General features: G+C 63.3%; 8 protein-coding genes across 8 annotated transcripts; 4 read left to right on the top strand and 4 right to left on the bottom strand.

The window, feature by feature from the left end:
- Positions 1-304: 304 nt before the first annotated feature.
- LMXM_20_1490 (conserved hypothetical protein) lies at positions 305-3,232 on the top strand (the record flags this gene model as incomplete). Its single annotated transcript, XM_003875162.1, has 1 exon — positions 305-3,232. One exon carries the CDS (start codon positions 305-307, stop codon positions 3,230-3,232), a length of 2,928 nt encoding a protein of 975 aa, XP_003875211.1.
- A 908-nt stretch (positions 3,233-4,140) lies between these two features.
- LMXM_20_1480 (putative zinc-binding phosphatase) lies at positions 4,141-7,110 on the top strand (the record flags this gene model as incomplete). Its single annotated transcript, XM_003875161.1, has 1 exon — positions 4,141-7,110. The coding sequence occupies one exon, from the start codon at positions 4,141-4,143 to the stop codon at positions 7,108-7,110; it is 2,970 nt and encodes a 989-aa protein (XP_003875210.1).
- Positions 7,111-9,446: 2,336 nt separating this feature from the next.
- Positions 9,447-11,210, top strand: LMXM_20_1470 (hypothetical protein, unknown function; the record flags this gene model as incomplete). Its single annotated transcript, XM_003875160.1, has 1 exon — positions 9,447-11,210. One exon carries the CDS (start codon positions 9,447-9,449, stop codon positions 11,208-11,210), a length of 1,764 nt encoding a protein of 587 aa, XP_003875209.1.
- A 606-nt stretch (positions 11,211-11,816) lies between these two features.
- LMXM_20_1460 (hypothetical protein, unknown function) lies at positions 11,817-12,545 on the top strand (the record flags this gene model as incomplete). The annotated part of the gene is made up of 1 exon (XM_003875159.1): positions 11,817-12,545. One exon carries the CDS (start codon positions 11,817-11,819, stop codon positions 12,543-12,545), a length of 729 nt encoding a protein of 242 aa, XP_003875208.1.
- Positions 12,546-14,011: 1,466 nt separating this feature from the next.
- Positions 14,012-15,190, bottom strand: LMXM_20_1450 (conserved hypothetical protein; the record flags this gene model as incomplete). Its single annotated transcript, XM_003875158.1, has 1 exon — positions 14,012-15,190. One exon carries the CDS (start codon positions 15,188-15,190, stop codon positions 14,012-14,014), a length of 1,179 nt encoding a protein of 392 aa, XP_003875207.1.
- A 1,030-nt stretch (positions 15,191-16,220) lies between these two features.
- On the bottom strand, positions 16,221-16,658 carry LMXM_20_1440 (conserved hypothetical protein; the record flags this gene model as incomplete). Its single annotated transcript, XM_003875157.1, has 1 exon — positions 16,221-16,658. The coding sequence occupies one exon, from the start codon at positions 16,656-16,658 to the stop codon at positions 16,221-16,223; it is 438 nt and encodes a 145-aa protein (XP_003875206.1).
- Positions 16,659-18,005: 1,347 nt separating this feature from the next.
- LMXM_20_1430 (conserved hypothetical protein) lies at positions 18,006-19,028 on the bottom strand (the record flags this gene model as incomplete). Its single annotated transcript, XM_003875156.1, has 1 exon — positions 18,006-19,028. The coding sequence occupies one exon, from the start codon at positions 19,026-19,028 to the stop codon at positions 18,006-18,008; it is 1,023 nt and encodes a 340-aa protein (XP_003875205.1).
- Positions 19,029-21,611: 2,583 nt separating this feature from the next.
- Positions 21,612-25,250, bottom strand: LMXM_20_1420 (conserved hypothetical protein; the record flags this gene model as incomplete). The annotated part of the gene is made up of 1 exon (XM_003875155.1): positions 21,612-25,250. The coding sequence occupies one exon, from the start codon at positions 25,248-25,250 to the stop codon at positions 21,612-21,614; it is 3,639 nt and encodes a 1,212-aa protein (XP_003875204.1).
- Positions 25,251-25,790: the final 540 nt, after the last annotated feature.

Below are 25,790 nucleotides of genomic sequence, written 5' to 3'. Positions count from 1 at the left end.
GAATTCGCCGGCGCGTCGCTCTCCTCCTGAAGCCCCCGCACTCTGTGTGCTCTCGTCCCATAAAGCCGTGCATATCTTCATCTCTTTCTCTCTCTGTCGTCGCCTTCTACCCTCTCCGTCCGTCGATCTCGGCTGCACTACGCCCAGTCAGTGCTGGGGTGGTTGTTCCGCTCTTCGCTCCACCTCCACGTACATAGACACAGGCCCCTCCCCCTGACTCTCTTGCAGGGAGGGCCCTACCGCCCTTCCAGTCCACCACCATCACTACTACCAGTGCGCCAGTGCCACCACTGCCAGCATTACAATGGGCGCCGCCAACTCGTGCACGTGCTCGGAGACGAAGAAGTACCGCTTTAAGGACTTCATCGTCTCCGTCTACCCCGACAGCATCCACGGCGGCCCCGACGAGGATGCTCTGGCGAAGCTGAACAGCTACATCGCCAGCAACCCCGAGCGCATCCCCCGTGTGTGCCGCAAGATCGGCAAACTTCTGCTCATCCACCTCGCAAGCAAGAAGGAAAAGCGAGTCATGGTGTCGGTACTCATGCTGCGCTCGCTCATCGAGCACGCCGTCCGCGTGGTGGACTTTGTGCCTCATAGTGTAGATATTTGCGCTCTGCTGCTCTCAACAAGTGTCTCGCGCTACCACATCGGTGCCGCAGATGTGCTGAGCACGCTGTGTTATCGGCTCAGCACTCAGCCCAACACGGACTCGGCACGTCGGCTGATCGCGGACAACAAGGACCGTCTTGTGCCGCAACTGCTGCAGATGACGTCCGATCAAACAGCGTCACGGAAGTATGCAAGCACGGTGCAGACGCGCTACGCCGCGATCCTGGCACTCGGCAACATCGCCAACTGCATCCACACCGCCTTGGCCGGGAATGCGGCGGTCATCATGGAAGCCATGATCGTCAACCTGATTCTCGTACTGCGGGAGCGTGCGCAGAAGCCGCTGAGTGACGCCAGCGTGCGTCTCCTGGCGAAGCGGCACAACGGCGGCGCCGACGCAACGTCGGTGGCCAGCCCCATCATGGAACTGCCGGCGGAAACGGAGGAGCAGGATGTCGTGTACGCGCTGGCCTGCAGCCGTGGCATTGGTGCGACGGCAGCCTGCACCACCACGGCCGGCGTGGAGGGGCTGCTGAACCGCGTCACGGCGCTGCTGGAGACGCAGGATGGCTGGGGCATACCGCACGTGCCGTCGCTCGTATTCAGTGACATTGTGTCCGCCATGCAGCGCCGCCCACAGCAGCTGGGCTTCTTTGTGTACCAGTGTCTGTGCGATGTGGGGCAGCGCACGTCTGACCCGAGCGTGCGTATTGGTGTGCTACGCTCTCTGCAGGCCTGCGTGGACGTGCTGCCGATGACGGGCGGTCGCCCGGCGGTGGTGCTGGATCACATTGTGAGCGTTATGCAGCTACCTATGGCCGGCGGCACCGCCCACGGGGCCGCCGCTGTGGACGAAGGCGATGTAGAGAGCGCACGTCTGGAGAAGGACACACACGACGCTGTCGTGATGCTAACCAATCGTCTTCTTCGCTCTACCTACATGCAACACAATGCGTCGCAGCTGCAGAGTATCCTTGTCTCGCTGTGGCACCTGCTCGAGGCAGCGCAGAGCAGCGGCACACCGCATCCAACGCTGGCGCTGCGGCTCCTTGTCGTGGCCGCGCCGTACCTGCGCTCTGTGCCGCTGGTGGACCGCAGAGACATTCACGCAACGGAAGGTCTTGAATGCTACCTCAATGGCAGCGGCGACGATGTGCAGCGACACCTGGCCTCGCGCGTGCTGACCGGCATTCTCGCCGGCATCCCGGCTCCGAAGTACAGCGCGGCAGAAGGCGGCGGTGGCGCCAAAGCGAGTGTGGCGGAAGTTACGGCTGCGTTCTCGACAACGCCGTCACAACCCACAGGCACGAAGACGTTGTTCACGGACGAGGAAGACGTTGCCTTCGCGCAGGAGTGGGTAAAGCTGGTGTCGAAGGCGACGGAGGGAGTCACGCCGCTGACGGTGGTGTCGGTGGCTAACGTGCTCTGCGCCCTCATGGCAGGCTACGGCGTGAGTGGGCTGCCCTTCACGCTCATGTTTCTCTGGACGCTGCAGCAGCGCTGCGTGCACGTAGAGCCGGCGAGTGCAGCAGCCACAGCAACACCGATATTGCCAGCAGCGCGGCAAGACGACACCGCCACCGTGTCTAATACAGCGGTGACGACGATGTCGGCGTCGAGGGCTGCCACGTCACCCCTCACCCGCGCCTGGTTGCACATGATTGCGGCCTTGCTAGTCTGCTGTGGCCGCGTGTACGCTATTCCAAAGTTGCAGACGTATGGGCAGGAGATTCTGGAGAAGAGAGCTGCGGCTGGCCAGCTGGCCAGCTGCTTCGAGCCGGCTCTCCGCGTCTCCGGGCACGCGGCGAATGTATATACGGTCAGCGGACTGCGCTACCACGCCTCAGAGAAGAGTTGCCCGCTCGCGACGGACTTCACAGAGGCACCTGTGTCGAAGCTGCCGTCGTTCAGCTATGTGTCGAACATCATTGTGGACGCGGATTGGGCAGACGTCGCCGTCGTCTTCGGCGCCAGCGATGAAGAAAAGTTGCACATGGTCATCGAAGAAGTCTGCTTCCAGCCGGACAGCGAGGTAAGCGTGAGCCTGGCCAGCGCCATCGCCGCACGCAGCTCATCCATGCCCCCCGCCGACGCCACGTCGCAGAGATCGCATCACTTCTCCCTGAGTGTGCAGGATGAGGCCAAGGTAAACACACTGCGTTCCCTGCACGTCTCCGTGGCGGACAACAGCATCCTGCGTACGCAGGACAGCCGTGGGGCGGTGCCACTGAGCGCCGCTGCGATCACCATAGCCAAGAAGGTGCAGGAGATCGCAGAGCACTACAACGTGAGCGCTGCGACGCAGGTACTGCCGCCGGAGACGACGGCCGCACTTCCCCCGCTGCCGATGTTGCCGCTGCACAGGGACGACGAGGACACGTCAGGGGGTATGAGCGAGTCCAGCGAGTTCGCGTCAGAGATACGCGGTAAGGCGAAGTCACCACCGCTGTACCTGGCCGGGTTCACGGTAGACAGTCGCTCCCGCAGCGCCGCCGGCACGGAGAGTGCGGCGTTTGTGAACCCGCTAAATATGGACGTTGGCATCCAAGCGGCTCGCAAAGCGCAGACGGCGCTGTCGATTCGTGCGCTGCCGGCGGATCGCTACGTGTCCATGCTGTAGAGAGAGGAAGGCCGGTACAAGCGTGTGTGTTCGCCGCCTCACCGTACCCCACGCACCCACCCTCCTGTGGTGTCAGTTGGGGGGAAGACGGTGGGGAGGGCGGGCCTGTGCTGTACGTCACGGATGCCCTCTTTTCATTACTTGCTTGCTCGCACGCGTGGTGGGACCGATACGGCATACGGGGCCGTGGGCAGGCGGTGCAAGAGGTGGGAGGGGGAATAGGGGCAACGCATCGCTGCGTCGAATAGATACTTGATTGCCCGCTCTGTGTGTGTGTGTGTGGAGGTGGGTGGGTGTCTCGTCCCCATCCATCGCTGACCGCCGCTACCGGTCCATCCCACCTCGCCCTCTCCCCGCCTTTCTCTGTACAACTACAACCGCATCTTCGCTATTTTTTTTGGGGGGAGAGGGCACAGCTCTCATCATCAACACCCTTACGTCTGTCTGCCTGATGGGGTGCGAGATAGGCGTGACGAGGACGAGGTGCCACGTCGTGCATGTCTCGCCTTGCACACCTCCCCTGGGGTCGTCTCTACAGTGCGAAGCCCCGATGTGTCTCTTGTGGCGGCTTCCTCTCCAGCAACGTGCGTGACTCTGGCTGTGTGTGTGTGTGTGTGTGTCCCTCTCTGAGATGAGGGAAGAGGGCTGACGCACCCACACGGCACCAGCACGCACCTCCACTTTCGGCACTGCCCGTGTCTCCGTCCGGTCGAGTACCGCCACCCGCTTTCCACACGTCTCTCTGTCTCACATATCCCTCTCCGACCGAACGCAGCTGAAGCAATCAGCTCACGGTGTACCGTGCTGTGTATCCCACGCGTACAACTATACGCACTCGCACCCACACGGCAACCTGTTGTCAACTCCACTCTCACTCCCGAGCACTCGCCCTCAAGTCGTGCTCCGGCATGCCCTGCTTCCCACCGTTCCGCACTCTCGATGGCGAGGTCCTCGACCTTCACGTGTGCTCCTCCATCGACGCCAAGGACGCGGTGGCCCTGCTATATTTCTGCGGCGGGGATGAGAAGGCCTGCGTGGTGCAGCCCTGCAGCCTCGCCCTCTCCCAGTACCAGCTGCACATTGGCCCTCTAGGCCGCGAGGCGTGCGTGGAGGTGCCCTACATGCTCATCGCCACCTGGGGCATTGCACGTGCCTCATCCTCTGTCACCAAGGCGTTTGTGCAGGTGCAGCAGCAGGCGGAGGAGACGGCACGGACGTCGTCAGGGACGGCATCAATTGGTTCCACAATCGGCGGTGGCGTGGCGTCGGCCGCAAGCCCTTCCGCTACGGCTGCGGTGACGATGATGGCACCGCTGTTGAGCGCCCCTCCAGCTCAGGTGCCACACCCGGTGCCGCTGCCATCGCGGCCGCGATACGCAGACCCCCTCCCCGCTCTCTATGTGCTCACGCTGCAGACGAAGCACGTCTGGCAGCATCGCCTCATTGTGCAGTCAGAGCGCCTCCTCAAGAACATACGCGCACATCTCACTCTCGTGCACTGCCTGGCACGCGTCTCTGACCTTCCGGCCTTCCACTACAGCGAGGAGCGGCAGCGGCAGCAGCGGGTCGGCAGCAGCAGCAGCAACAGCATGAACAGCGCGGGAGAGGCAACGGGAACGGCGGCTATCTGGAGCACCGAGTTCGGCTGGAACCTCTACTCACCGCAGCGCGAGTTTACTCGTCAGCTCTGCGTCGACGCGTCTCGCCCCGCACTGGAGGTGGCCACCGAGGCAGCCCTGCAAGAGGGCCGCATCGGCCTCCATCAAGATCTTCGACCTTGGTTCAGACTGGTGAACCTCCGTGACGAGGAGGGGAACGGCGGCCGCGGCGAGCGCCCCTCCGGCTTCCAGTACACGTGCTCCCCGACCTATCCATGGCTCTTCTTACAGCCGAAGCGCGTGGACCGTGAGTTGCTCCTGAAGGCGATAGCAGCCCGCTCCCGCGCCCGTGTGCCCGCAGTGTCATATGTGTGCCTGCGCACCGGTGCCGTACTCGCACGCAGCTCCCAGCCTCTCATGCGCTCGTCGCACCTCAGCGCCGACTCGGACGTGTGCTACACGCTCATTAACATGGGCTACGCGCCCCACCACGCGCATCCACCGCGCACAACAGCGTCCGCGGCAGCAGCGTCATCGCTTATCCCCTCGCCCTTGGCAACGGCACACGGCAGCTCGCCAGCCGCGACCAACTCCTTCAAGACGAACCCTGTGGCAGCTACCCCTGCCGCAGCGGCGAGACCCGTTCGGCCGCCGTCTCTCTTCGACGACGACTCGGACGGCGATGGCCAGCCGACATGTGCCGGAAGCACGAGTAACGCGTCCTCCACACAGCAGCTGGAGAGCACCCCAGTAAACGGGAGCCGCTGCACCTCCGTCAGGACACCGCCGTCGGCTGGATCCAAGGCCGCGCACAAGCTGACGGTGACCGCGGCTGGAGACGCCGTGAACGTCACCACATCGCCACCAATGGAGGCCGCGCATGGCGCTGTGATAGGTGCGAGCACGAACGCGAACGCGGCAAAGGTGCTACTGGTGGCGGACTGTCGGCCGCAGATCACAGCTGCCGGCAACGCCCAGCTCGGCGGCGGCTACGAGTCAGGTAGCTACTACACGTTCTGTCAGACCAACTTCTTCGAGATCGACAACATCTTCGGTGTGGCCAAGTCCTTCGAAAAGCTGCGCAGCATGCTGGCCCGCTACCAGGGTAACACGGTGGAAAAAACATTTCTTCGGCGGTTGTACGACTCTGACTGGCTCGCCATCGTCCAGCGCGTCCTCGTCTGCTCCGTGACGGCGGCGCAGTCGCTGCAGAACGGCGTCTCGTGTCTGGTCCACTGCACCGACGGCTGGGATCGCACGTCGCAGTGCACGGCGCTCGCAATGCTCCTGCTGGACCCGTACTACCGCACCATCATGGGCTTCTGCACGCTGATAGAGAAGGAGTTCTGCTCCTTCGGCCACAAGTTCGCAGAGCGCTCTGGGCACCAGCTGCCAGGTCGCACGACCGTCTTCACTCACTCGGGTGTCGCAAGCTCCGACACGGAGCAGCAGCACGGCGGTAGCGGCGGCAGTGCCCCGCGCCTGGACACGTCGCCGATCTTCTTGAATTTCCTCGACGCGGTGTTCCAGGTTTGCCACCAGTACCCGACGTGCTTTGAGTTTACGCCAGAGCTGCTCGCCCACCTGTCGGAGGCTGTCTACAGCTGTCTCTACGGCACGTTCTTATGTAACGGCGAGCAGGAGCGGCGTCTCGAGGGGGTGCGGCTGCGCACAGCCTCCGTCTGGACAGACGTCCTGCGCCGCACGCAGCGGGAAAAGGCTGGCGAGATCCCGCTATGCTTCGTCAACGTCCATTACGACGCGGCGACGGCGTGGCGCTTCATCTCGCAGCGGCGGCGCGGGCGTGGGGAGAGCGGTGCCGGCGGCGCAACGGCTTTGGCGGATTTTGTGCTGCTGCCCAACTGCAGCAGCAAGCGTCTTGTGTTTTGGGAGCAGCTGTACACCCGCGAAGACGCGGACCACTACCTCAGCTACAACCCCCACGTGCACGCCGTCAAGATGACGCAGAAGGTCTCGTGGGGGCCCGACTTCGACGGCTTCCTCGATGCTGAGATCGAGGAGGCATGCGCCGATCGAGAAAACGAAATGGCATCGCTGCTGGCGCTCGAGGAGTTCATGGCAGCCGAGGCAAATACCGCCGCCGCGCTGTCGCTCGCGGCTAACAGTGCGAGGAGTGCTTGGTGCGTCTTTGACGCCGTCAACTGCTTCAACTGCTACAAGTCCTTTGGCATGTGGAGCACCAAGGCGCAGTGTGCGGCATGCAAGCAGTACTTCTGCACCGACTGTCACGTGCACGACTGTATCCTGCAGCAGTACTGAGGTGCTGTGCGTGATGGCGTGTGTCGAGGCTCATGCGTGCGTGGGGCGCGTCCGTTGTGTGCGATGTCATCCTTATCTTATCGTGCTGCGGGTGCGACGCGACGGAGTGGGGGAAGAAGAATAAGAACAACAAAACCCGAAAGCGGGCAAGGGACCGCGGCGTGATGGCGAAGGATGCCGAGTCGGCACATGTATGGGACGTGCCCAACGCATCCTCCTGTGCCGTACTCGACATGGCTGCTCACCAGCCCATGCGCATGTGTGCGTGTGCGCGTCGCTCACTCTCCTCTACCTTCTCCTCCCCTGGCACGCCCCTTATCGCACCGCACGGCATGCGCACAACTCGTGTCCCGGAAGCATCTCATCCGAGTCCGAGTCCGGGAGGAGCGCGCGAGGGCAGCGACCACCAAGGTTGCCGCACGTTCTCCCTCCCGCATCGCGCGTGGCGACTAGACCAACGCCGATATGCACACTGTATTTGGAGCAGCTCTCCTTGTGTCCGTCGACGACGGCGCCACAGCGCTACCTGCTTGCCTCGCCCTCATCCAAGCGGACCTCCTCCCGCTGGAAGCAGCATCACCACACCTTCTACACATGCAGACGCACAACCGCGGCTACGTGAGCCGGCTGCGGCGCCAGCGCAGGGCCAGTACCATCGGGGGTCACTATGTCTACGTACTCAAGATCCCATTCCCGCTGTCCTACGAAGACCATGGCGATATCGCCTATGTGACAGGTCGCCAGCGCCGCTAACTATGTGTAGGGGGACCGCGGTTGAGCGCGACGCGCTGCAGCGCCTGACTCCGTCTGAGCGCAGCCCAATGGTGGAGGTGCTGGAAAGGTTGGAGTCGCGAGGCCATGACAAACTGTCGAACCCGATGGCGCGCATCCGCTTCAACGAGCCGGCGCACATGCCGAACCTGCATCGCCGCGCTCCGGCAGAGCTCGTGCCTCCCTGCTGTTCAAGGCCGAGGATGCGCCCCTCCAGGGACACTGTGAGGCCAACGAGGAGCGTGTCGCGCACAACAGAGTACCAAAGGAATACCCAACGTGGCTGTAGTAGTGGCCCGCAGCGTAGAGGGTGATGATGAGCGGCGGCGGTGCCAGAGAGTGGCGACGTGCGGATGCAACAGCACCATGCTGTGCCGCAAAGAGTCGCCGCCGCTGCACTTCTCGCTCCCTTCCATCCATGCATACTTCGTTGAGCAAGCGTGAATGTTGCATTCAAGGCGGTGTTCGCGAACGCCTCTCCCTCGGTGCTGGTGTGGCCCACCCCATCTCCTCCTCGCCCCTTCCAGCCGCTCCGAATACGCATGCATCTCTGTGTGAGCACCCCCCCCCCTCCCTCCCTCTGGACGTGTGTTGGCATGGCCCCCGCCCTCTTCCTTTTGTTTCTCTCTCAGGATATGCTTTTCTAGCCTTCTGAAACCACGACGCGGTGGTGGTGGTGGTAGCGCTGATGCGTGTACTCGCGCACCATCGCACACACACACGGAGAGAGCGAGCGGGGCAGAGGAGCCATCTGCAGGTGCTGCGCTGTCTGCCTCTCTGTCAGTGGTGGTGCGGAGGGGCCGCCACGATGTCACGCGCGCCGCCACTGTCGCTCACTTGTTTTGTGTTGTTTTTCTGTCCTGTGTGGGGAAGAAAGCGGGGTTGTGCTCGTTGGTGCGACGCACCTTCCCCCCCCCCTCCCCCTTGTTCGCCCGCACTGTGATGGCACTGTCTAGGGCGGTCAACCAGAATGGCACACACACACACACACACATGCACGAGATGCACAGCTCAGCACCTTCCGCTTCAGCGATCTCGCTTGTGTGCGTGTCTATGAGCACGCGTTCGATGGTGTGCACGCTGCTGCGTTGTTTTCTCGCCGCCCGCCCTCCCCACCTCTGCGGCAGTGCGAGACCCACCAGTATTCCGGCAGGCAAAAACCCGGAAAGAGGCCAGAGCATCGTCGCTCTTCTCCACGTGCGACCAAAATCCCTCATGCACAGCACTCTAGCATCTGCTTCGTTACACCCATCTCTCTGTCTGTGTATGTGTGTGTCTTCCTCCCCATGACCTCTCTGTAACCCCGCAGCCACTGTCCAGCCCTAGCCCCCACCGCCACCATCAACACCCCGCAGGTGCACAGAGCGGACACACGGACACTGCACCCACAATCGTACGCACCTCTTGCCCTCGGTGCTGCACGGCTCTCATACCCTCGCGCTCACTGGTGCGTTATCGGATCCAATCCCCCTCTTCCCGCAAAGCCGTCGGGACACAACGCGCTGCCCGGCGCTGCCACGCCGATTTCCTTCCGTTTGTGCACCAGCAAGGACACCGCTGGCGGCATGCTGGGCAGCTCCGCCAAGGCGACGCAGCGCTTTGTGAGAGCGGCCGAGCAGGAGGTGGTGAATGCTCAACTGGACAACTTCGAGCGCCTGCACCCGGCAGCGAGCATATTCGCCAACCAGGGTGACCTGCGTGCCTCCGGCACCATCTCCGACTCCTCCCTCGACATCCTCGGCGCGCGTTATACGCCGCCCACGCAGACGCCGCCTCACCTCTCAGTGCCTACAAAGCACACCGGCGCCAAGGTGCAGGGTAGCAGGGCACGCGTGGATCGACTGACGGTGCCGCCGTTTGGTGGGGCGGCCGTGCACGGGGAGCGCTCTGTCTTGGATGAAGCGCGGCAGGTGCAGGAGGCTGTGACGTGGCTGCGTGAATGCCCCAGTGGCACCTTGCAGCGGCTTCAGCAGTGCGTCCTGTGCACGGCAGAGGTCCCCTTCACCCAGTTGGTCGGCATGCCCATGGCTGCGCGTCAAGTGTTGGAGCACATCGCCGCTGCAAGCCAGCCGGCAGCAGCAAAGAAGAATACCATCACTGGCGACGGCGATGGCGACGAGGACGACGACGAGGACGCGATGGGACCACAGTACGTGCTGCCGCCGCAGCCTCTCACGTTCTCCGACTTTGTGACCAACTTCCTGGTCGACAGTCCGACTGATGCCGCTTCGACGTCGCGTGCGCTGCCATTCAACCATGTGCTCCTCAGCGGGCGTCCGCAGCCAGTGGCGCCGCTAACGTCGCTGCACCTTGTCTACGGTCTTCACGTTGTCGAGGAGGTGCTGCGGCGACCGAATCTCTCGGCATCCGCGCCAGAGTCGGCCCTATTTCCGACGGTGGCAGTGGGGCTGGAGGACCACCAAGTTCTTCTTTCGGAGGTGGTGCACTGGTCTACCTTCTTCGAGTCGGTCTTCGACAAAGCGAGGGAGGGGCTCTGCAGGGATCCACTGAACCTCTACGCAGCAGTGCTGCTGGCCTGTGCGGAGCGCGGGGCCTGGGAGCTGCAGAACACGGCCGACGCCCTCGCTGAGGAGGCGGTTCGGATGCTGAAGCTCAGCGACGCTGCCAGCGGGCGGCGCCCCGACGTGTGCGTAGCGTGCCGTACGGAGGCTGCGCACCTCGCCGACAGCTGCCGAAGCTATGTGAAGCGCACCCTGCGCACCATCGCAGCTCCTCAGCACACAGCCAGCTACAGCCACACTCCCAGGGGCAGCAGCAGCACCAAGGGTAGCAAGAGCTCAGCCTCGAGTCGCGGCACTGCGCCTGTCACACGGTTCTTCTTGGCCACGCCTGCAGTGGTGTGGTGGGCTGCAGCCTTCCTGCGGCTGTATCGACTACACACGCCAGTTGCAGCGCCGCGTCGAGCACCGGCCGTGAAGGGGGTGAGGGGTCCCTCGACAACTCTGTTCGGCGATGACCCGCAGAAGGAGGCTGCCGGCGCTGCGGCAGCCGTCGATGTGGTAAGCAGTGCAGAGGCGTACTTCATTCGTGACTGGATAGCTCAGGCTGCCAGGATGGATAGCGAGGGGTTCATTGAGCAGGAGGACGCCGGCTCCCTCTGCATCCCACTCAATTGCGCCACCCACGCCCCCGTCGCGGTACTCGGCTTCACGCAGGAGAGCGTGCAGTCTGCGCTGGATCGCATGACAGCGTGGGTGGACACTGGCGTCCTGGCCAACACGCCATTGCGTGTTGATGAGCTGCTCGCAGCACTGCAGGACGAGTACGCTGTTCTTCCGTACTATCTCAGCTACTTCGCCGGCGTATGAGCCAGCCGTTGAGCGGAGGTGGTCCGTGGCAACGGGGGCGATGACGACGTGCGCTCAAGTCTGCTCAGCCCGCCCCACTCCCCTGGCAGACTTGTTCTTTTTGATGTACACCGGATATCCTTCTCACCCTTCTTACGATGCGACAAGAGCGGCCGTGCGGGTGTGCCGATCTCCTCCCCTCCTGCCCCCTCCCTCCCTCTGGTCGTTCGGAAGCGGTTATCATGTCCTACACGCAGGCAACTCTGCGGTGAATGTCGCCGCACAGTCACACAGGTATGCCCACGTGCCGTTGAGCTGATCGCAGTGGTGTGCGGCGCTCAGCACGCAGCGCATGGGGGTAGGTGGGTGCGCGTTATTTCACATTGGTGAGCACATGCAAACACAAGCACTGCACTTTTGTTTCTACACCCCTCTCCCCCTCCGTCTCGTTGACCAACACGCACGCACGCACACACACACACCATTGCAGAAAACTTCTCTCTCCCTGTGTCTCTGTCAGTGCGCCTCCCTCCCCCCTCTCCTCCTCCAGTGCCGTTCGTTTCGGTGTGTCTGTTGTCGTTGTTCGTCAGGACCCCTTCCCCTCATCTACGCCCTCCCTTTGTCACGATGCCGGCCGTGGATGTCTCGGTGTTGTGCGCGACGGAAATCACAGGCGTGTCGCTGCGGAATTCATTCTGCGTGTACGTGCGCCTTCAAGGTCAGGCAATCCGCACGAAGTCCTCCAGCGCTGACCACGTGGGTGAGGTGTACTTTGGGGAGCGGTTCCGCTTCCAGTACCACTGCGACACGGCCCGCCCAAGCCGCAACCGCTTGTTCGTGGAACTGTGGACCAAGACGCTCTTCTCGCAAAGCTGTGTGTCGGTTGCGTGGATTGAGATGACCGAGCAGCGCTTCGTGCGTGGCGAGCAAATGCGCGTGAACCTGCGCGGCACCTTCGAGGGCAGGAGGGCCACACTCAGCATTGCCATCACACCGCTGGACTTCGGCGAGAGCCTCTGCATGGTGCAGCAGCCGATGCCGGTGATGTACGGAGTGCCGGTGGAGGGCATCCCACTTGCATCGCCCAACCCGTACACGAGCGCTGCCTACGTGCCGAACGCGTCCGCCGCTGCGCTGGATTCAACGTCGTGCGACAAGTGTGAGGGGCCCACGCAGCCGCCGCAGCCGCAGGCCTTTGTTGGCGCGTCGCTGCCGCCGCCGCTCTACCCGAGCCTCTCGCAGAGCATGCAACATCACCCCTCTGGCGGCGGCCAATACTGCAATGCGGCGTCGACGGCGAGCCAGATCGCCAAGCGCGACCACAGCGTGGACTGCGTGAAGCCGAAGCAGCTGTAGGAAGGCGTTGATGTGCACAGAAGCCGCCGCACCACCCATCCGCGTCCGCTGCGTCGACTGTTACTGTGCAACTACCGCACCTTTTGTTCTTTCTCCATCGTGTTGAGCTGCCTCTGTGTGTGTGTGTGCGTGTCCTCCCCTCAACCGTCCGTGTGTAGCGCTTGGCGAAGATGCGTGTGAAGGTGTGCCCATGTCGTCCTGTGTGCGGGTCTCTGCGCCACCTCTCTCCCTCTCTCCCTCTCCCTCTGTCGCTGTGATGTGTTTCGCTTTCGCTATCATTCCTCCCTTTCGACTACTGTGCTGCATCGTTTTTTTTTTGTGTAGCGGCCGTTGCGCCCCTTCACATGGAGGCGCCACGCCCCACCAATCACCCACCCCTTTCCCTTTCGTTGCCCCCCCCTCATCACCCATTCTCTCCCTCTCTGGTGTTGATCGGCTGACTTGTAGACAAATGCCTGCTCTCCGTCGCTCTAGGCTGAGCAAACACGCAGGCATGCCTTGGTGGCGATGACAAGAGCGGGGGAAGGGACATGTGAGCGCGTTTGGTTTTTCACCCTTCCTTTGTATTTCTGCTCCTCCGTTACCCCTCTTTCGATGCTCACTGCCCCGCCCTCTCCGGTGCCGCTGAGCAACGACGGCCGCAGATCTCGTTCGCCCATTTGTAGGCCAATACACATGCGCAAGTAGAGGCACTCTCCCCTCTCTTGTTCTTCCTCTGTTGTTCGTACCGTCATGGAAGGTGAGCAGACACGCCGCGTGTGACGAGTGAAGGTTGCCCACTGTTTTGTGCTCTCCTGTCTTTCGTGTCCCTTTGCCTGTGCAGGATTGTTGCCGTATTCTACAAAAAAAAGAGGCGGCGAGATGTTCCGCGTGCTTACCCACCTGTGTCCCTCCCCAGGGCTCGCAGATATCACGAGAACCAAAGACGGGCGGAAATCGCACGAGGCGCGCCCGTGGCCGCCTCCCCCTTCCCCCTCCCACCTTTTATGCGCACACGAACGCCGCGCCGCACGCAAACTTCCTGCGCCCCTCCCCACCAGCCCCAGGGCCCGGCCCCAAGCCTGCTCGCCCGCCGCCAGCCCCCTCGGCCACGCATGAGCGCCGCGGCCCAGCCCCCCCCCCGCCCTGCCGGGCCCACCAACCGAGGGAAAAGGGCTAGCGTGCAAAAGCGAAGAGGGCGGGCAAAAGCAGAAGCGGATGGCGGAGAAAGACGGGATGACGCACACACAGGGGAAGGGAGGGGGGCACACAATCCATGGCGGCCTACCGCCGCGTCGATGGCGGAGGAGGTGTGTTTGATGGGTTTGGGGGGCCGCGTGTGGGGCGTAGCGGTCGTTTGTGTTTGCGTTTGTGCGAGGAGGCGAGAGAGGCTCTGGACATGAACACGGGAAGGAACACGCGCACAGAGAGGTGAAGGTGCAGAGGGGCAGCGGCCGCGCTCCCTTGCATGAGGGGGTGAGCCGATGTCACGCCGCTGCAGGAATGAGCGCGACGGCGCGTTGCAGCAGCGCGTGGAACCGCTTCACTGTCTCCTCCAACTCCAGGATGCGCTGCTGGGCGTCGGCGAGGTTGCCACGCTGGTAGGCGGTGAGGGACTGCTGGTACTGCTCCACCTGCCGCTGCTCCTGCTGGAGGCTGCGCAGCTGGGCCTCGAGCGAACGCACGGCGAGCGACAAGGTCACAACCTCGGAGCTTGTGAGGAGGTCGTGGTGGTGCTGGGGCGCGCCAAGCGTGGACCCGGCATAGGCGGCCATCGGTTCCGCAGCAGCCAGCAGTGACGGTGGCGGCTGCGTGTACCCCGACACCATCGGCAACCCCATGCAAGGTCTTGCGGCGGCGCCAAAGGCGTCGTTGTATCCTTCTGCCGGGCTGTGCGTCACCCGCGCCTCCGGTGCCGAGGCAGGCAACGCCGCTGGAGCACAGGCAGCGCTACTGGGCGATGCCGACGCGGCGCGGGGTCTCTGCCACCACGCTGTCGTGGACGGCTGTTGCGTTGTCACGGTTCGGTTTAGCCCCGTCTCGTGGTTCAACGGACTCGAGACTGCAGCGGCGGCCGGCGTCGAGGCCCGCCGGCGGTGCATCACGTGCAGCACCGCGTTCGTGGAGATGCGGTAGTAGTGCAGGGTAGCCTTGTCATTCAGCTCCATGTACCGCCACAGCAGACGCAGTCGCTCCGGCCCACACGTCAGCCGGCGCGACGCCGCGCCAGCGGGCGCTGCGCGTCGCTGCTGCCGCTCCATTTCCTCGCACAGCATCCCCTTTAGCTCCCACACCGTCGCCATCTCGTGACAGGCGACTACGTAGGTGACGGGTCCCACTTCACATCGCAGGTTCAGCACTGGACCGCGCTTCAGGAGGCACACAAGCTTTACATAGGGGTCTCCCTTCAGCAGCAGGCACCCGTTGTCGCGCAGCGAGCGGTCTGCGTGGATTTGCTGCCGGTTGTGCAGGAGCAGCTGCACCTCCGGCTTCACCTTGAAGTAGTCCTCGATTGCTAGCTGCAACGAGCGCAACGGGGCGTCGACGTCCATCTCTGTGTCAAAGTACTCGCCATGCGCGTCAAAGACCCGGATCGGCACGATCGGTGTAAGCTGCACGGATACAGGCGCCGTTGCCGCCTCTGGTCGCGTGGTGGCGCCGCTCATGGCGACTGAGCCTCAGCAAAGCGCGCACGATCGGGGGGAGGGGGGCAGACACAGACCCACGGGTGCGCACCGCTGCTCCCACGGAGAGCAATGCAGCTCTATCTGCTGGTCTATGAGTGAAGGAATGGGGTGTAATGTCCGCCTGTGAGGGGCGTGAAGAAGCAAGCCGTGAGAGAGGGTGGAAAGCCGCCGACAGCCTCGGCCGTTCTCTTCCCGAATGTGTTTCCAGCCCCAGCAGCGTCCGTCGAAAGAGGAAGGGCAGTTGTTGTTGTTGCTGTTGTGTGTGTTTGTGTGTGTGTGTGTGCGAGTGCGTGCCGTGATTGGCTCCTCAGGCACCGACAGACGTGCATGAATCGGGAAGAAGGCGCAAAGCACGAGCGAGCGACACACAGCGAGCACGTGAATGTCAAGGGAGCCGCGCAGCATAGAGGGGCTACACGCACGGATGCTGCTGCGTGCGTCATGACACGGTGTGTGTGTAGGGGGGAGTGGGTTCGGTGTGCATCTACCCGCGTCGGAGATGCGCCAACGGCACGCAGCACCACGTGCACACATCCACGCGTCTGTGTATGTAGGGTAGGCCCCTGCTCTCTACGGTGTGCGAGTACAAAAATGTTGTCTCTCGCGAGATGCAGTGTTTTGCCCTGCCGCTGCTTCTGTTGGTGCCGCATGCACGGAATCACTTGTGGGTGAGATGTGCTGTGCTGGCCAACTGCATGCTTCGCTTCTTTCGTTTTCCGCTGCTTTCAAACACGTCCTACAGAAATACGCCTGCGCGTGCACGCACATGCATACATGCGCACATCAGCGTGGGCGGTTGGAGTGGCGACAGGAGAACGCGGAAAGGAAGGGGCGCGTGTGGTTGCCTGGGGTGTGGGCGTACGCGCCGGCACTGCAGAGGCACCTACTTGCACTCGGCATCCGTCCTCCCCACCCCAGTCCATCCAGTCTTTCTATCACGCCAGCAACTCGTCCCAGCTGTGCCTCCAGCGTCACCTTCCGCGACGATCGCTTGCGCTTTTCCGACACCTTACTGCAACGGCGCAGCCTGCTTAAAGCGCTCCTCGCGGCGGCGCAGCGTCTCCTCGTCCACCATGAAGGTCGGCGCTGGAGCCACCGGCGCCGCGGGGTTGCTGCTGTTAATGTTAAGACCGAAGCGTGCGGCGCGTCGGATCAGTGCCTCCTGCGTCGCGCTTAGCGGGTCCAGACCAGCGGTGGCGCGCTTCTTCTCCTCCTCCGACAGGCTTGCAAGGAGCGTGTTCACCACGCTCGGCGGCACGCCGACAGCACGGGGCTCGCCCTCCTCGTCGGGGTGCCACTTGCGCGGCGGCAGTGAGGCCTTGGGCTTGCGCAGGATGCGGTTGAGGCGGTGCGTGTTCTTCGGCTTCAGCTCTACGACCGTCGGTGTGGTGTGGGTGGCAGGAGCAGTCTCCTGCGGCGCAGGCATCGGCTCGGCCTCAGCAGACATGCTTGTGCGATCTGGTGAATCGCGGAAGGCAGAGGAGAGGGAGGGTGGCAGCGCGATCTGGGGAGGCAAAGGGAGGAGAGAGCAAGATCAAGCACAAGCGAGTTGCTGTGAAGGGTTCTGGAGTTACACCACCAGTGGCGGGTACATGTGTGACGGTTGGGGGAGAGGGGGGTGCACGCCCGCGTGTGCGCCAGTTCGTTGCAGAAAGGAAAAGGAGGAAGGGAGGAGGAGGAGAGCACATGACGTCGAGTTTGTGGGCGCGCATTGACGTGTGGAGAGACGAGCCAGCTCGGACTCGTATAGGCTGCACCAAGGCCGTACGAGGCGGGTGCGTGAGGCCGTGAGACGTCAGCCCCCCCCGCCCTTACACAGCAAACCCGGACGACCGCGCGCACTACACGCGTCCCGTTGCTCTCCGGCATACGTCCCTCCCATACACATCCCATAGGAGGGTGGAGAGACGAGATGGACGGACGGATAGACGCAAACAACAACAGTCACAACGCCCAGAGCGAGCGAGAGCGTCACGAAGTGCAGCCGTGACACCCCCCCCTCCTTCCCTCACCAGCGGTGATTCGCAAGGCGGATGTGTGTCGACGAGAAGAACGCAGAAAGTGTGAGAGAGAAAGGGACGCCTGGGTTGTCCATGGGAGCCAGTGCGTGTGCCTGCGTGCGACGCCCATCCCCACCGCTGCCGACGGCACAACGCCCATAAAAGAGAACGATACGCGAGAAGTGGGAGAGTACGCTAAAGGAACGCAAGAGGAGCGGTGGCGGCGGATGCGGGATGGATGCACGTCCTCGTGTCCGTTTGCGTGCGTCTGGGAACGGCTAACACCGTCGCCCCTTCGAGAGAAGCCGTGGAACCGAAAGTCAAGGGGAGCGGTGGTGAGCCGCCGGAAGTCCTTGTGCGTGTGTGTAGCAGAGCACATGACACGCCGCGACGGCGTCCTTCGGTTTTGTTGGGAGGAGGGGGAGAGATTGTGTCTTTACCCTCATCTGTGGCGGATTCGCTTCTCCGCGCGGCCGTCGCGAGTCGCACGGACGAACCCGTTCAGTGCCCCCCCCCCACCCCCACATACCCAAGAAGAAACGGTGCAGTCCGAAGAGAGAGGCAAGGGGAGCGCGTATGTGTGTGTGTGTGTGTGTGACGGGTGGGTACGAGAGAGTGAGAAGACAGCAACATCCAGGTAACAAACCAACGACAACTACGAAGCATCCACATCGGACCAGACGAGCACCACAACACATGATGGAGGCGCGGCGGCAGCAGCGGTGCATCGAACCACACCAAGCAGCCACACGGCACGGAGAGGACAACGTCGGCATGACGCGCACACACGCACACTACTGCGGAATGAAGCCAAAGCGGAAGAGCAGAAACACTGGCGCCTGGGAGGAGTTGAACCGCAGACCAATCGTCTCTCCAGCGTCGATGTCGCGCACCGCGCGAAGCTCAGCGCAGCCGCCGACAGCGGTGCCACGCGTGTTCACCTCTACCTGCACGTTGCTGGAGGGGATGTGCGGGGTCATGTCCAGCAGTGGCACTAGCGTGGGGACGAGGTGGTATTCCTCGGCGTCAGCTGGGTTGCCCGTCAGCGAGCTCAAGATGGACTTGAATCGCCTCCGCCATCGCGTCTGCAGGTCAGCTTGATCGACAGTGGACAGCGCCGTGTAGCTGAGGGTGGACCCCACCTGCTGTGGTGCCAGACCAGCCTTCGGCAGCATGTGCATGCGGCTGAGCACGGTGCGCAGGGCCCAGTACGCCACCTGGATGGGCGGGGCCAACGGCGAGCCCCAGCGCCGGAGCAGGTGGTGCAGGACGGAGAGCATATCCTTCTGGTAGTCGTCCCACTCCACGAGCAGCAGCGGGTCGAGAACGTCCTTGTAGCGCTGAATCACCAGAGCGTCATCAATGGCGGGGTGCGGGAGGAGGTTGTAGTAGTCGCTGCGGGGGCTGGCGGGGTTCATGTGGTCGGCCGCAATCAGGAGCGCCAAGTAAAACTGCTCGTGCATGACCGGATCGCGAATACTGCAGGTATTCATGACGTGTCGCACCATGTTCAGGCTCGGGGGCTTCATTGCCTGCATAAACGCGTCGTCCTTGATGAGCTGGTCGGAGGAGATGCCACACGACTGGAGGGGAACCGACATGACGGTGGTGCCCTCCCGAATGGCGCACTTGGCTACGAGGCCGCGGCACTGCTCCTCGCTGGGGTCGACGGCAACGCAGTCGAACTCCGCGCCAGCTGCGTGCATCTGCTTGCACAGGGCCCCGACGCGGGCAGTGAAGGGCGCAAGCGTCTCGCCACTCGCGGCAGAGCTGGCAACGGCTGCTGCCGTCAATCGCCAGAAAGAGCGATGCAGCATCGGCTAAAGGTTCCCGTGTCTCTCTGCTATTCTCGCTCAGTCGGGCCGCGAGGGAGAGGGAAGGGCGGTGTCGTCGCGGAGGACCGCCAGACACGTAAGCGCACGCGTGCAGAGAAGACGGCACGCAGAGAAAGAGAGAGGGAGGGGAGCCGCCTTACGCGACGAGTTATCTTTAAGGGGGTGGGGGCTACAACTCTGGCCCAGTGCTCCACGCAACTCGAGCGAGAGGCCGTTACGCAGAGAAGTGTTTGACGTAAAAGAGGGGAAAAACGAAGACACTTCTGTGTACGCGCACAGGCGAAGGGGGGGGAGGGGGCAGCGGTAGAGTGTGTGAGGCAAATGGGAAGAGGGGCGCCGAGGCGGCGCGGCAGCTACAGGATGCACTCAAGAGAATAGCAAGACAGCGGCTGTGAGAATCCCGGACTGGGCAGATGGGAGGAGTCCACACACCGCGCCCCAGAGACTGCGGTGAGTAGAGATGCACGTGCAGCCGTCACAGGTGGGTTGCCCTTCTCTGTGCCACCACCGCCACCAACCCCTTTGCACGCAGCTGACGGCTGTTAGTGGACGAGGAGGGCCAAGCCAAGAGACGTTAGAGGTGCTAGGAACGCGCGCCGGTACCGATGTGCTCCTTGCGTTGTGGGACAACTGTAGAGTGCACTCACAGAGAGAGAGAGGGGGGAGGCAAGAGAAAGAGAAGCGAACAACGCGGGAGCATGGGAAGACGACACAGGACAACGGCAGAGGGAAGGGGAGAGAGGAGACACACTCGCAAGGCACACACACGTATCCACCAACACAAACACACGCAGTGAGAGGGAAGCGAAAACCCATACCGGTCGAGTGCGATGCACCGATGAAGTGAAGCGACACTCTTCTTTTTCACCTTTCACCGTGCTCATTGATGCCACGAGCACGTCAGCACACGTACACGCATACGCGACCACCGCTCATCTACCTCTGTCACACTGCGGCTCCATCCCCGTCGCCTCGAACGAGCCGTCCCTGCCGTCGAATCGGGGCCACGCGTCTAGCGACCTCCCCTGGTCCTTCCTCGTGCCCTCTTGGCATACGTGCGGCGCGATCGGTGCCACACGGACCCGGGTGGACTGCATGCCTTGACCCGAGAGGGTCGCGTCCAGGGTCCTCTGCTGGAGGGCGGTGGGGGTGCCGCCTGTCGTGCGAGTAGTAGGGGATGGGTCCAGAGGCGCGCCGGGTGAGCTCGAGGAGGATGTTGACCAGCTTCAGGCCAGGGCCCTCTGAGACCCTGCACGCCATGCTCCCCCCTGAGTCGCTTCAAGCCGCGGTATTCCATAGTATGGTGTGGTGACTCACCACACGGGCGTCTGGAAGGCTTGATAGTGCCGATCCGGGGTGCTCTCGTCATGCGTCGCACGCATGCGCCGCGGCGTTGGTCGGTGGGCATCTATCCGCGCCTTTTTCGTGCATCACTCGTGCTCCTTGTGCCTCTGGATGCCTTTGCTCGGATGCGGTGTGCAATACCAGCTGTCCTGCACAGCGCTCGCACTGTTGCATCATGAGGCCCGTTTCAGGACGGCACTGCGTTCTGGGTGACTCGCTGCCTTCATCGTCTATTGCCGTCCATGTCACCGGGTGCATGTGTGAGTTGGCGTGCCCGCACGTGCCGCGACAGGTAGAACGTCGACATGAGTCCGTGGCGACAGGGGGCACCCCGCCCTCCCGCCGAGTCCGGGCGCCCTTCACAGGGCGTGGGTGTGTCAGGCGGAAGGGGCCCGCGGATAGACATGCGCCTGCGCACAGAGAGCGCATAGCTTGTCGACCGGAAGGGGAACAGTGGGCAGTGGTAGACGCCTGGCAGGTGAGGAGCTCGTGCAGCGCGAGTGAGACGTGCGCGTCATCGGATCGTTGCATGCAAGATCATGGCGTGAAACGAGGTGTATGCCTCGAGACACTCACGAGTCTCGCGTAGCATATCGGGCACACCGCCGGGTTGGATGCCCTCACAGCAAACAGAAGCGGGGGCGGGGGTACACCAGTGCCAGCGGAGCCGCAGGCGGCACGGCATGGTGTTAGTGAGGCGGCAGAGTAAAGAAACCAAAAGGAAAGAAGAAGACAGTCATCACGGCTTAGGTATGCACATACACGAAGCTACACAACCCACCTGGCATTGTCCAACACACACGCGCGCGCGAGCACAGGCAATCGTGGAGGCCACGGCACTGACCACATCACCGAATAAGAACGATGGGAACAAGGGGCGGATGGGGGGGGGAAGATGATAGAAACCCACAAAGAAAAGAAATGAAGGCAAGGGAGGTATCCGTGCGCAGCGTTCGGTGGTGCGTACGGGTGGCACTGTGCACGCAGCACATCTCTGTGTCTCGCTCACTCATCAGCAAGAAAGCAACGCGTGAGCATACATGGGCGTCGACGGGTGGGCGAGGGAGAGAGACGGCGGGGCGGGAGGGGCGGGGTGCATGCCATGAAGGTCGTGTGTACCGTACATGCATCACAAGTATCGCCTCAGCCACTACGTATACGCAGCCACACAGACTCGCATCACCACCAGCCGGCTGTGCGCCCGTGACGCAGCGGCGGTCGCTACAAGGGGCGAATGGAAAAGACGCTGTCGTTTCGACCGCACGTCACCTCAGCGAAGGTGACGGAGTCCGCCTCGGGCAGGTACTTGTCGCCCAGAAAGATGCCGTAGCGCTTCGCGTCGCGCAGGTCCAGCACGCCCTCGCCCACTGCGCTGCTCGGTCGCTGCATGGCCGCAATCCACTTCCGCAGCGCCCCAACCGGACAGTCGGGCTCGACGGGGACGCCGTAGTGAAAGCGCGTGGAGTTCTGCGGGTCCCTGAGGGTGATGCGCAGCCGATGCGCGCTGCTGGGACTCTCGACACTGTACCCTGGGGGCCCGCTCTCCTCTCTGCGCCGCCACTCGGATGGGGTCGGGTTTACGTGCTCGAGTGAGCAGCTCTCGGGGGTGCAGCTGTTGCTCTGCCGGCCGCTGCGCTGCTGCTGCGTGGAGGAGACGAGGATCGACACAGGTGTCTGGGAGTCAGGTGAGGTAGGGACACGTGTGGAGCTGAGCACGGCTGGTTCAAGCGTTGTGCTGATGTCTACAGCAGCTGGGGCCGTTGCGGCGGGCAAAGTGATGCTGGATGCTTGCCTAGGATCGGAGCCTAGGAAGGCAACAGGCTGGCACGGCACACTCGCGCTCGCACGGCGATTGCGTTGACTGTACGACGCGCCACTACCGCGTGAGGGGCCGCCGTTCTCTGGAATTACCTTCGGTCGCCCAGGTGTGTTCCCCACCTTCGTCTTACCTTGCTCCGCCGATTCGGCCGTGGCGGCTGCTCTCGCCGCGGATAACGGCACCCAGGCGGTGGTTTCAGCTGGCGTTGTCTCGACTGGTCCCTTTGACTTCTTCGTGTTGCTGAGGTGCGCCGAGTCGCGTCCCGATACCTTCAGGACCTCCTCGGAGGCGGACGGCGTCAACGACGACGTGGCGGCGAGCGGGGTGGTGATGGACGCATCCTTGCCGGACGAGGAAGACCCGATGGCACCGTGCGCCCTGCGCTCGTGTGACGACATCCGTCGCACGGGGTGAAAGAGCGAGGCGCTCTTAGAAACTTTCATCTTCGCTATCGGCGGCCCCGTCGGGGCTGTGCGGCTCACCGCTGGGGCGCCATCAGACGACGGCGTTGCCCTCTTGCCAATCGCTGGTTCTTCGTTCGACTCCTTCGACGGCTTCCGCTTCGGCTTTGCGTCGGCTGCCTCGTCAGTGGTATGGAGTAGACGAAGCGGGAGCTCATCGGCGCGTGCGGCGAACGGATCGAGCGGCTCACTGGCGACGACGGCCGGCCGCAGAGCATCGGTCGCGGACAGCGGCTGCGGCCCCTCGCCAACGTGATGGGGTGGGGTCAGGGCCGCGGACACCGGGGTGCTTGTGGTTCGGTGCTCAAGTAGGGCGTGCATCTTAGCCACCAGCATCGACGCCCGCCTCCCCTTGGGCAACACCTCCTCCTCGCTATGGAGTGCTTCGCTGCGCGTTTTCTCCTTCGCCGCCGCCGCGGTTGGGGAGCGACGGTGCAAGAGATGCGCCTTCCTCGCCGTCTGCTGCGATGCCGCAGCGTCTACGGCGGGAGCAGCGGCGGCAGCCGTGGAAGTGCCCTGTGGCACGGAAGCAGCTTGGGGTGCAGCAGCACGACACGCCGCAGTGGGTGGGGCAGCAGCTGCCTCTTCTCCTTCGTCTGTCAAACAGCAGTCCACGTCGATGCACGACTCCTCCGTCTCCGCCGCCTCGATATCCCCTGGCGAAATGGCAGGCAGTGAGTCGTCGCGCTCTGTGCTGCGGTGTCGTTGCTGGGACAACTGCTGATGCGCCGTCGTCTCTGCCTCAGTGCGCAGCGCGGCCTCCTCGGCGGCCATGGCAAAAGACAGAGTCAGCTCGTGGCCCTCCACGACGTGCCGGTTCGTGGACGCAGCTACCGAGGCCGTCTCCGTACTGCCGTCCGCCACGCAGACGCGCTGCCCTGCGCCGTAGGTGAGGTTGTGCGCAATGCCCTCGTTGAAGGCACTGATGCACACCTGAATGGAGAGGGCGCTGGAGGTGGTGCTGATGCTGGCGCTGCCTTGGCTGCGGTTGTGGGCGCGAGAGCTCGGCGCAGTGCCGGAGAGCACGGGTGCAGAGGCGGAAGGGACGGGCCGGTCCACCGAAGGACGCACCGGCTCGATGTGGCAAGGGATGGGGCGCCTCTCACCACTGCTGTTGTCCTTCGCCATCTCCTGTGGCTGCTGCACCGTCACGGTGGCAGCGATGTGCTCGCAAATGCGCTCGCGTGTCAGAGAGCGCTGGGGATTCTTCAGCTCCGTCCCTGCGTTGCTGCCTGCCTCGACTCGCCTCTTGAAGTAGAAGACGGTGTTCGGCGTCACGTGCATCTCGCGGAAGGTCTTCTGCTCATCCTCCACTTCGACGTGAGCAACGTGCAGGCGGTGCTCGGCCGCCATAGCGAACAGCTCGCGCAGTGTGCCCACCGGGAAGTCCCGCAGCACGCGCAGACGGCGGTATGCGCACGCCCTGGTGGCACGGGATTTGGTGGTGGCGACGGTCGACATGGTCGCGTCCAGCAGTGCCTCGACCGGCACCTCGTCCACCCCCACTGCCTCCGCGAGAACATTGCGGTCAGCGTTCAGGGCGGCGGCAGACATGCAGGCGGCTGCCTTGTCGCGCGGCAGACGCAGGTACACGAGCAAGTACTTGTCGCTGCTGCCGATGAGGCGGTCGGTGGCGGCGACGGCAGCCGCGTTGGGGGGCGAAGGGATAGGGGAGAACAACAACGGCTCAGCCACGGCGATGGCGGCAGTGTCGAGAGGGCTGACACCGGCCGGAGGGAAGCGGAAGTTGTTCGCGAAGTCAACGGCGCTGTCGCGACGGCCGCTCGCCATGAGCGACAGCGCTGACGCGGTGCGGTTCGGAGTGCTGAGCAGCTGTATCGGAGTTCGCGTCACGGCACCTGTGCAGGGAACAAAGTAGTAGTATCGCGCCTCACCCACGACGCCGGTCTCCGTAGTCGCTGCGACGGGGGCGGTAGACATCAACGGCAGCGTCGCCATACCCATCAGCCCCACCTCGTGGCAGGCGGAGGAGGCAGACCCGGAGTTGCTACCGAGTCTCGCGCCCGCGGGGCTCTCCTGCCGCTCTGTATTAGGGCTGACCTCCGAAGAAAGGCCCGCAAAGCCAGACGAGAGTCGGTGAGAGGAGGGGGTGCCGGAGCCCTCAAAGCCACCGCCGGCGACGCTCTTGCTCCGCAGGCAGGGCCGCACCGTGACCGTCGTGTTGGCATCCCGCCGGCGACTGTCCGGCAGCATCGACACCACGCCATCCCGACGATCGCGGACAATGGAGGAGGTGGTAAACACACTCGAGTGCAGGTGGAGGACAGCGTTGCGTGGGACATTCTTCATTGCCGCATCGAGCCGGAGCGGCGTGTCTTTGTAGTACAGCGTCGCCTTCACGCTGCCCAGCTCCGCCGCCTGCTCCTCTGTCACCGCCGCCTCCATCGCGTGGCGCAGGACCACCGTGACCGGCGTCGTCTTGCACACGGGGATGGCGAAGACCTCCCCAAATGCAATAATTTGCACGAGAAACACGTCGGCTGCCGCGGCGTCGTCTTTTCCGCCCGCGCGCACCAGCGACGGAGACGAGGAGCGCAGCCGACGGAGAAGGGATGCCATGGCCACGGTGCCGGTCTCTCTCTGTCTGTATGTATCTGTGTATGTGTGTATGTGTGTCTAGGGAGGGAGGGGAGGACGGATGGGCGTGGGCTCTACGACATGTGCACGGATCAATCTAGGTGCCACAACTACCGCGACAACAGAGGGACGGACACGTGTAGGCGTGGACAGATCAATGCCTCGTCTGCGTGTGCGTCTGCCTGTTGGTGCGGCAGGAGGAGTGAGAGATCGCACGCGCGAAACCACACGCATCTACACACGGCGACGGAGGAGGAGGCTGTAAGCGGCGGCCTCCCTGTACGTGTGTGCAGGTGTCTCTTCGATGGGCGTGAGCGCAAGAGAGAAACTCCGTTAGTAAAAAAAAGAAAGAATGCGTGTGCGTTTCCGGCGTCGCTGTATCGGGGTGCGCTTCTCTCGTCTATGCTGCGGACAGTTCGGCGCCGTTGTGACCACGGACACACGCCGTGAGGTGAGAGGAGGAGACGCGTGGGGGAGGGGAGCAGTTGCGCCTCAGCATATGAGGACCCCTTGAAGAACGAA

This window comes from Leishmania mexicana, chromosome 20 (genome assembly GCF_000234665.1).
Source record: "Leishmania mexicana MHOM/GT/2001/U1103 complete genome, chromosome 20".
Lineage (NCBI taxonomy): Eukaryota > Euglenozoa > Kinetoplastea > Trypanosomatida > Trypanosomatidae > Leishmania > Leishmania mexicana.
Note: the sequence above shows the minus strand (reverse complement) of the source record. Positions and strands in the feature narration are given on the sequence as shown.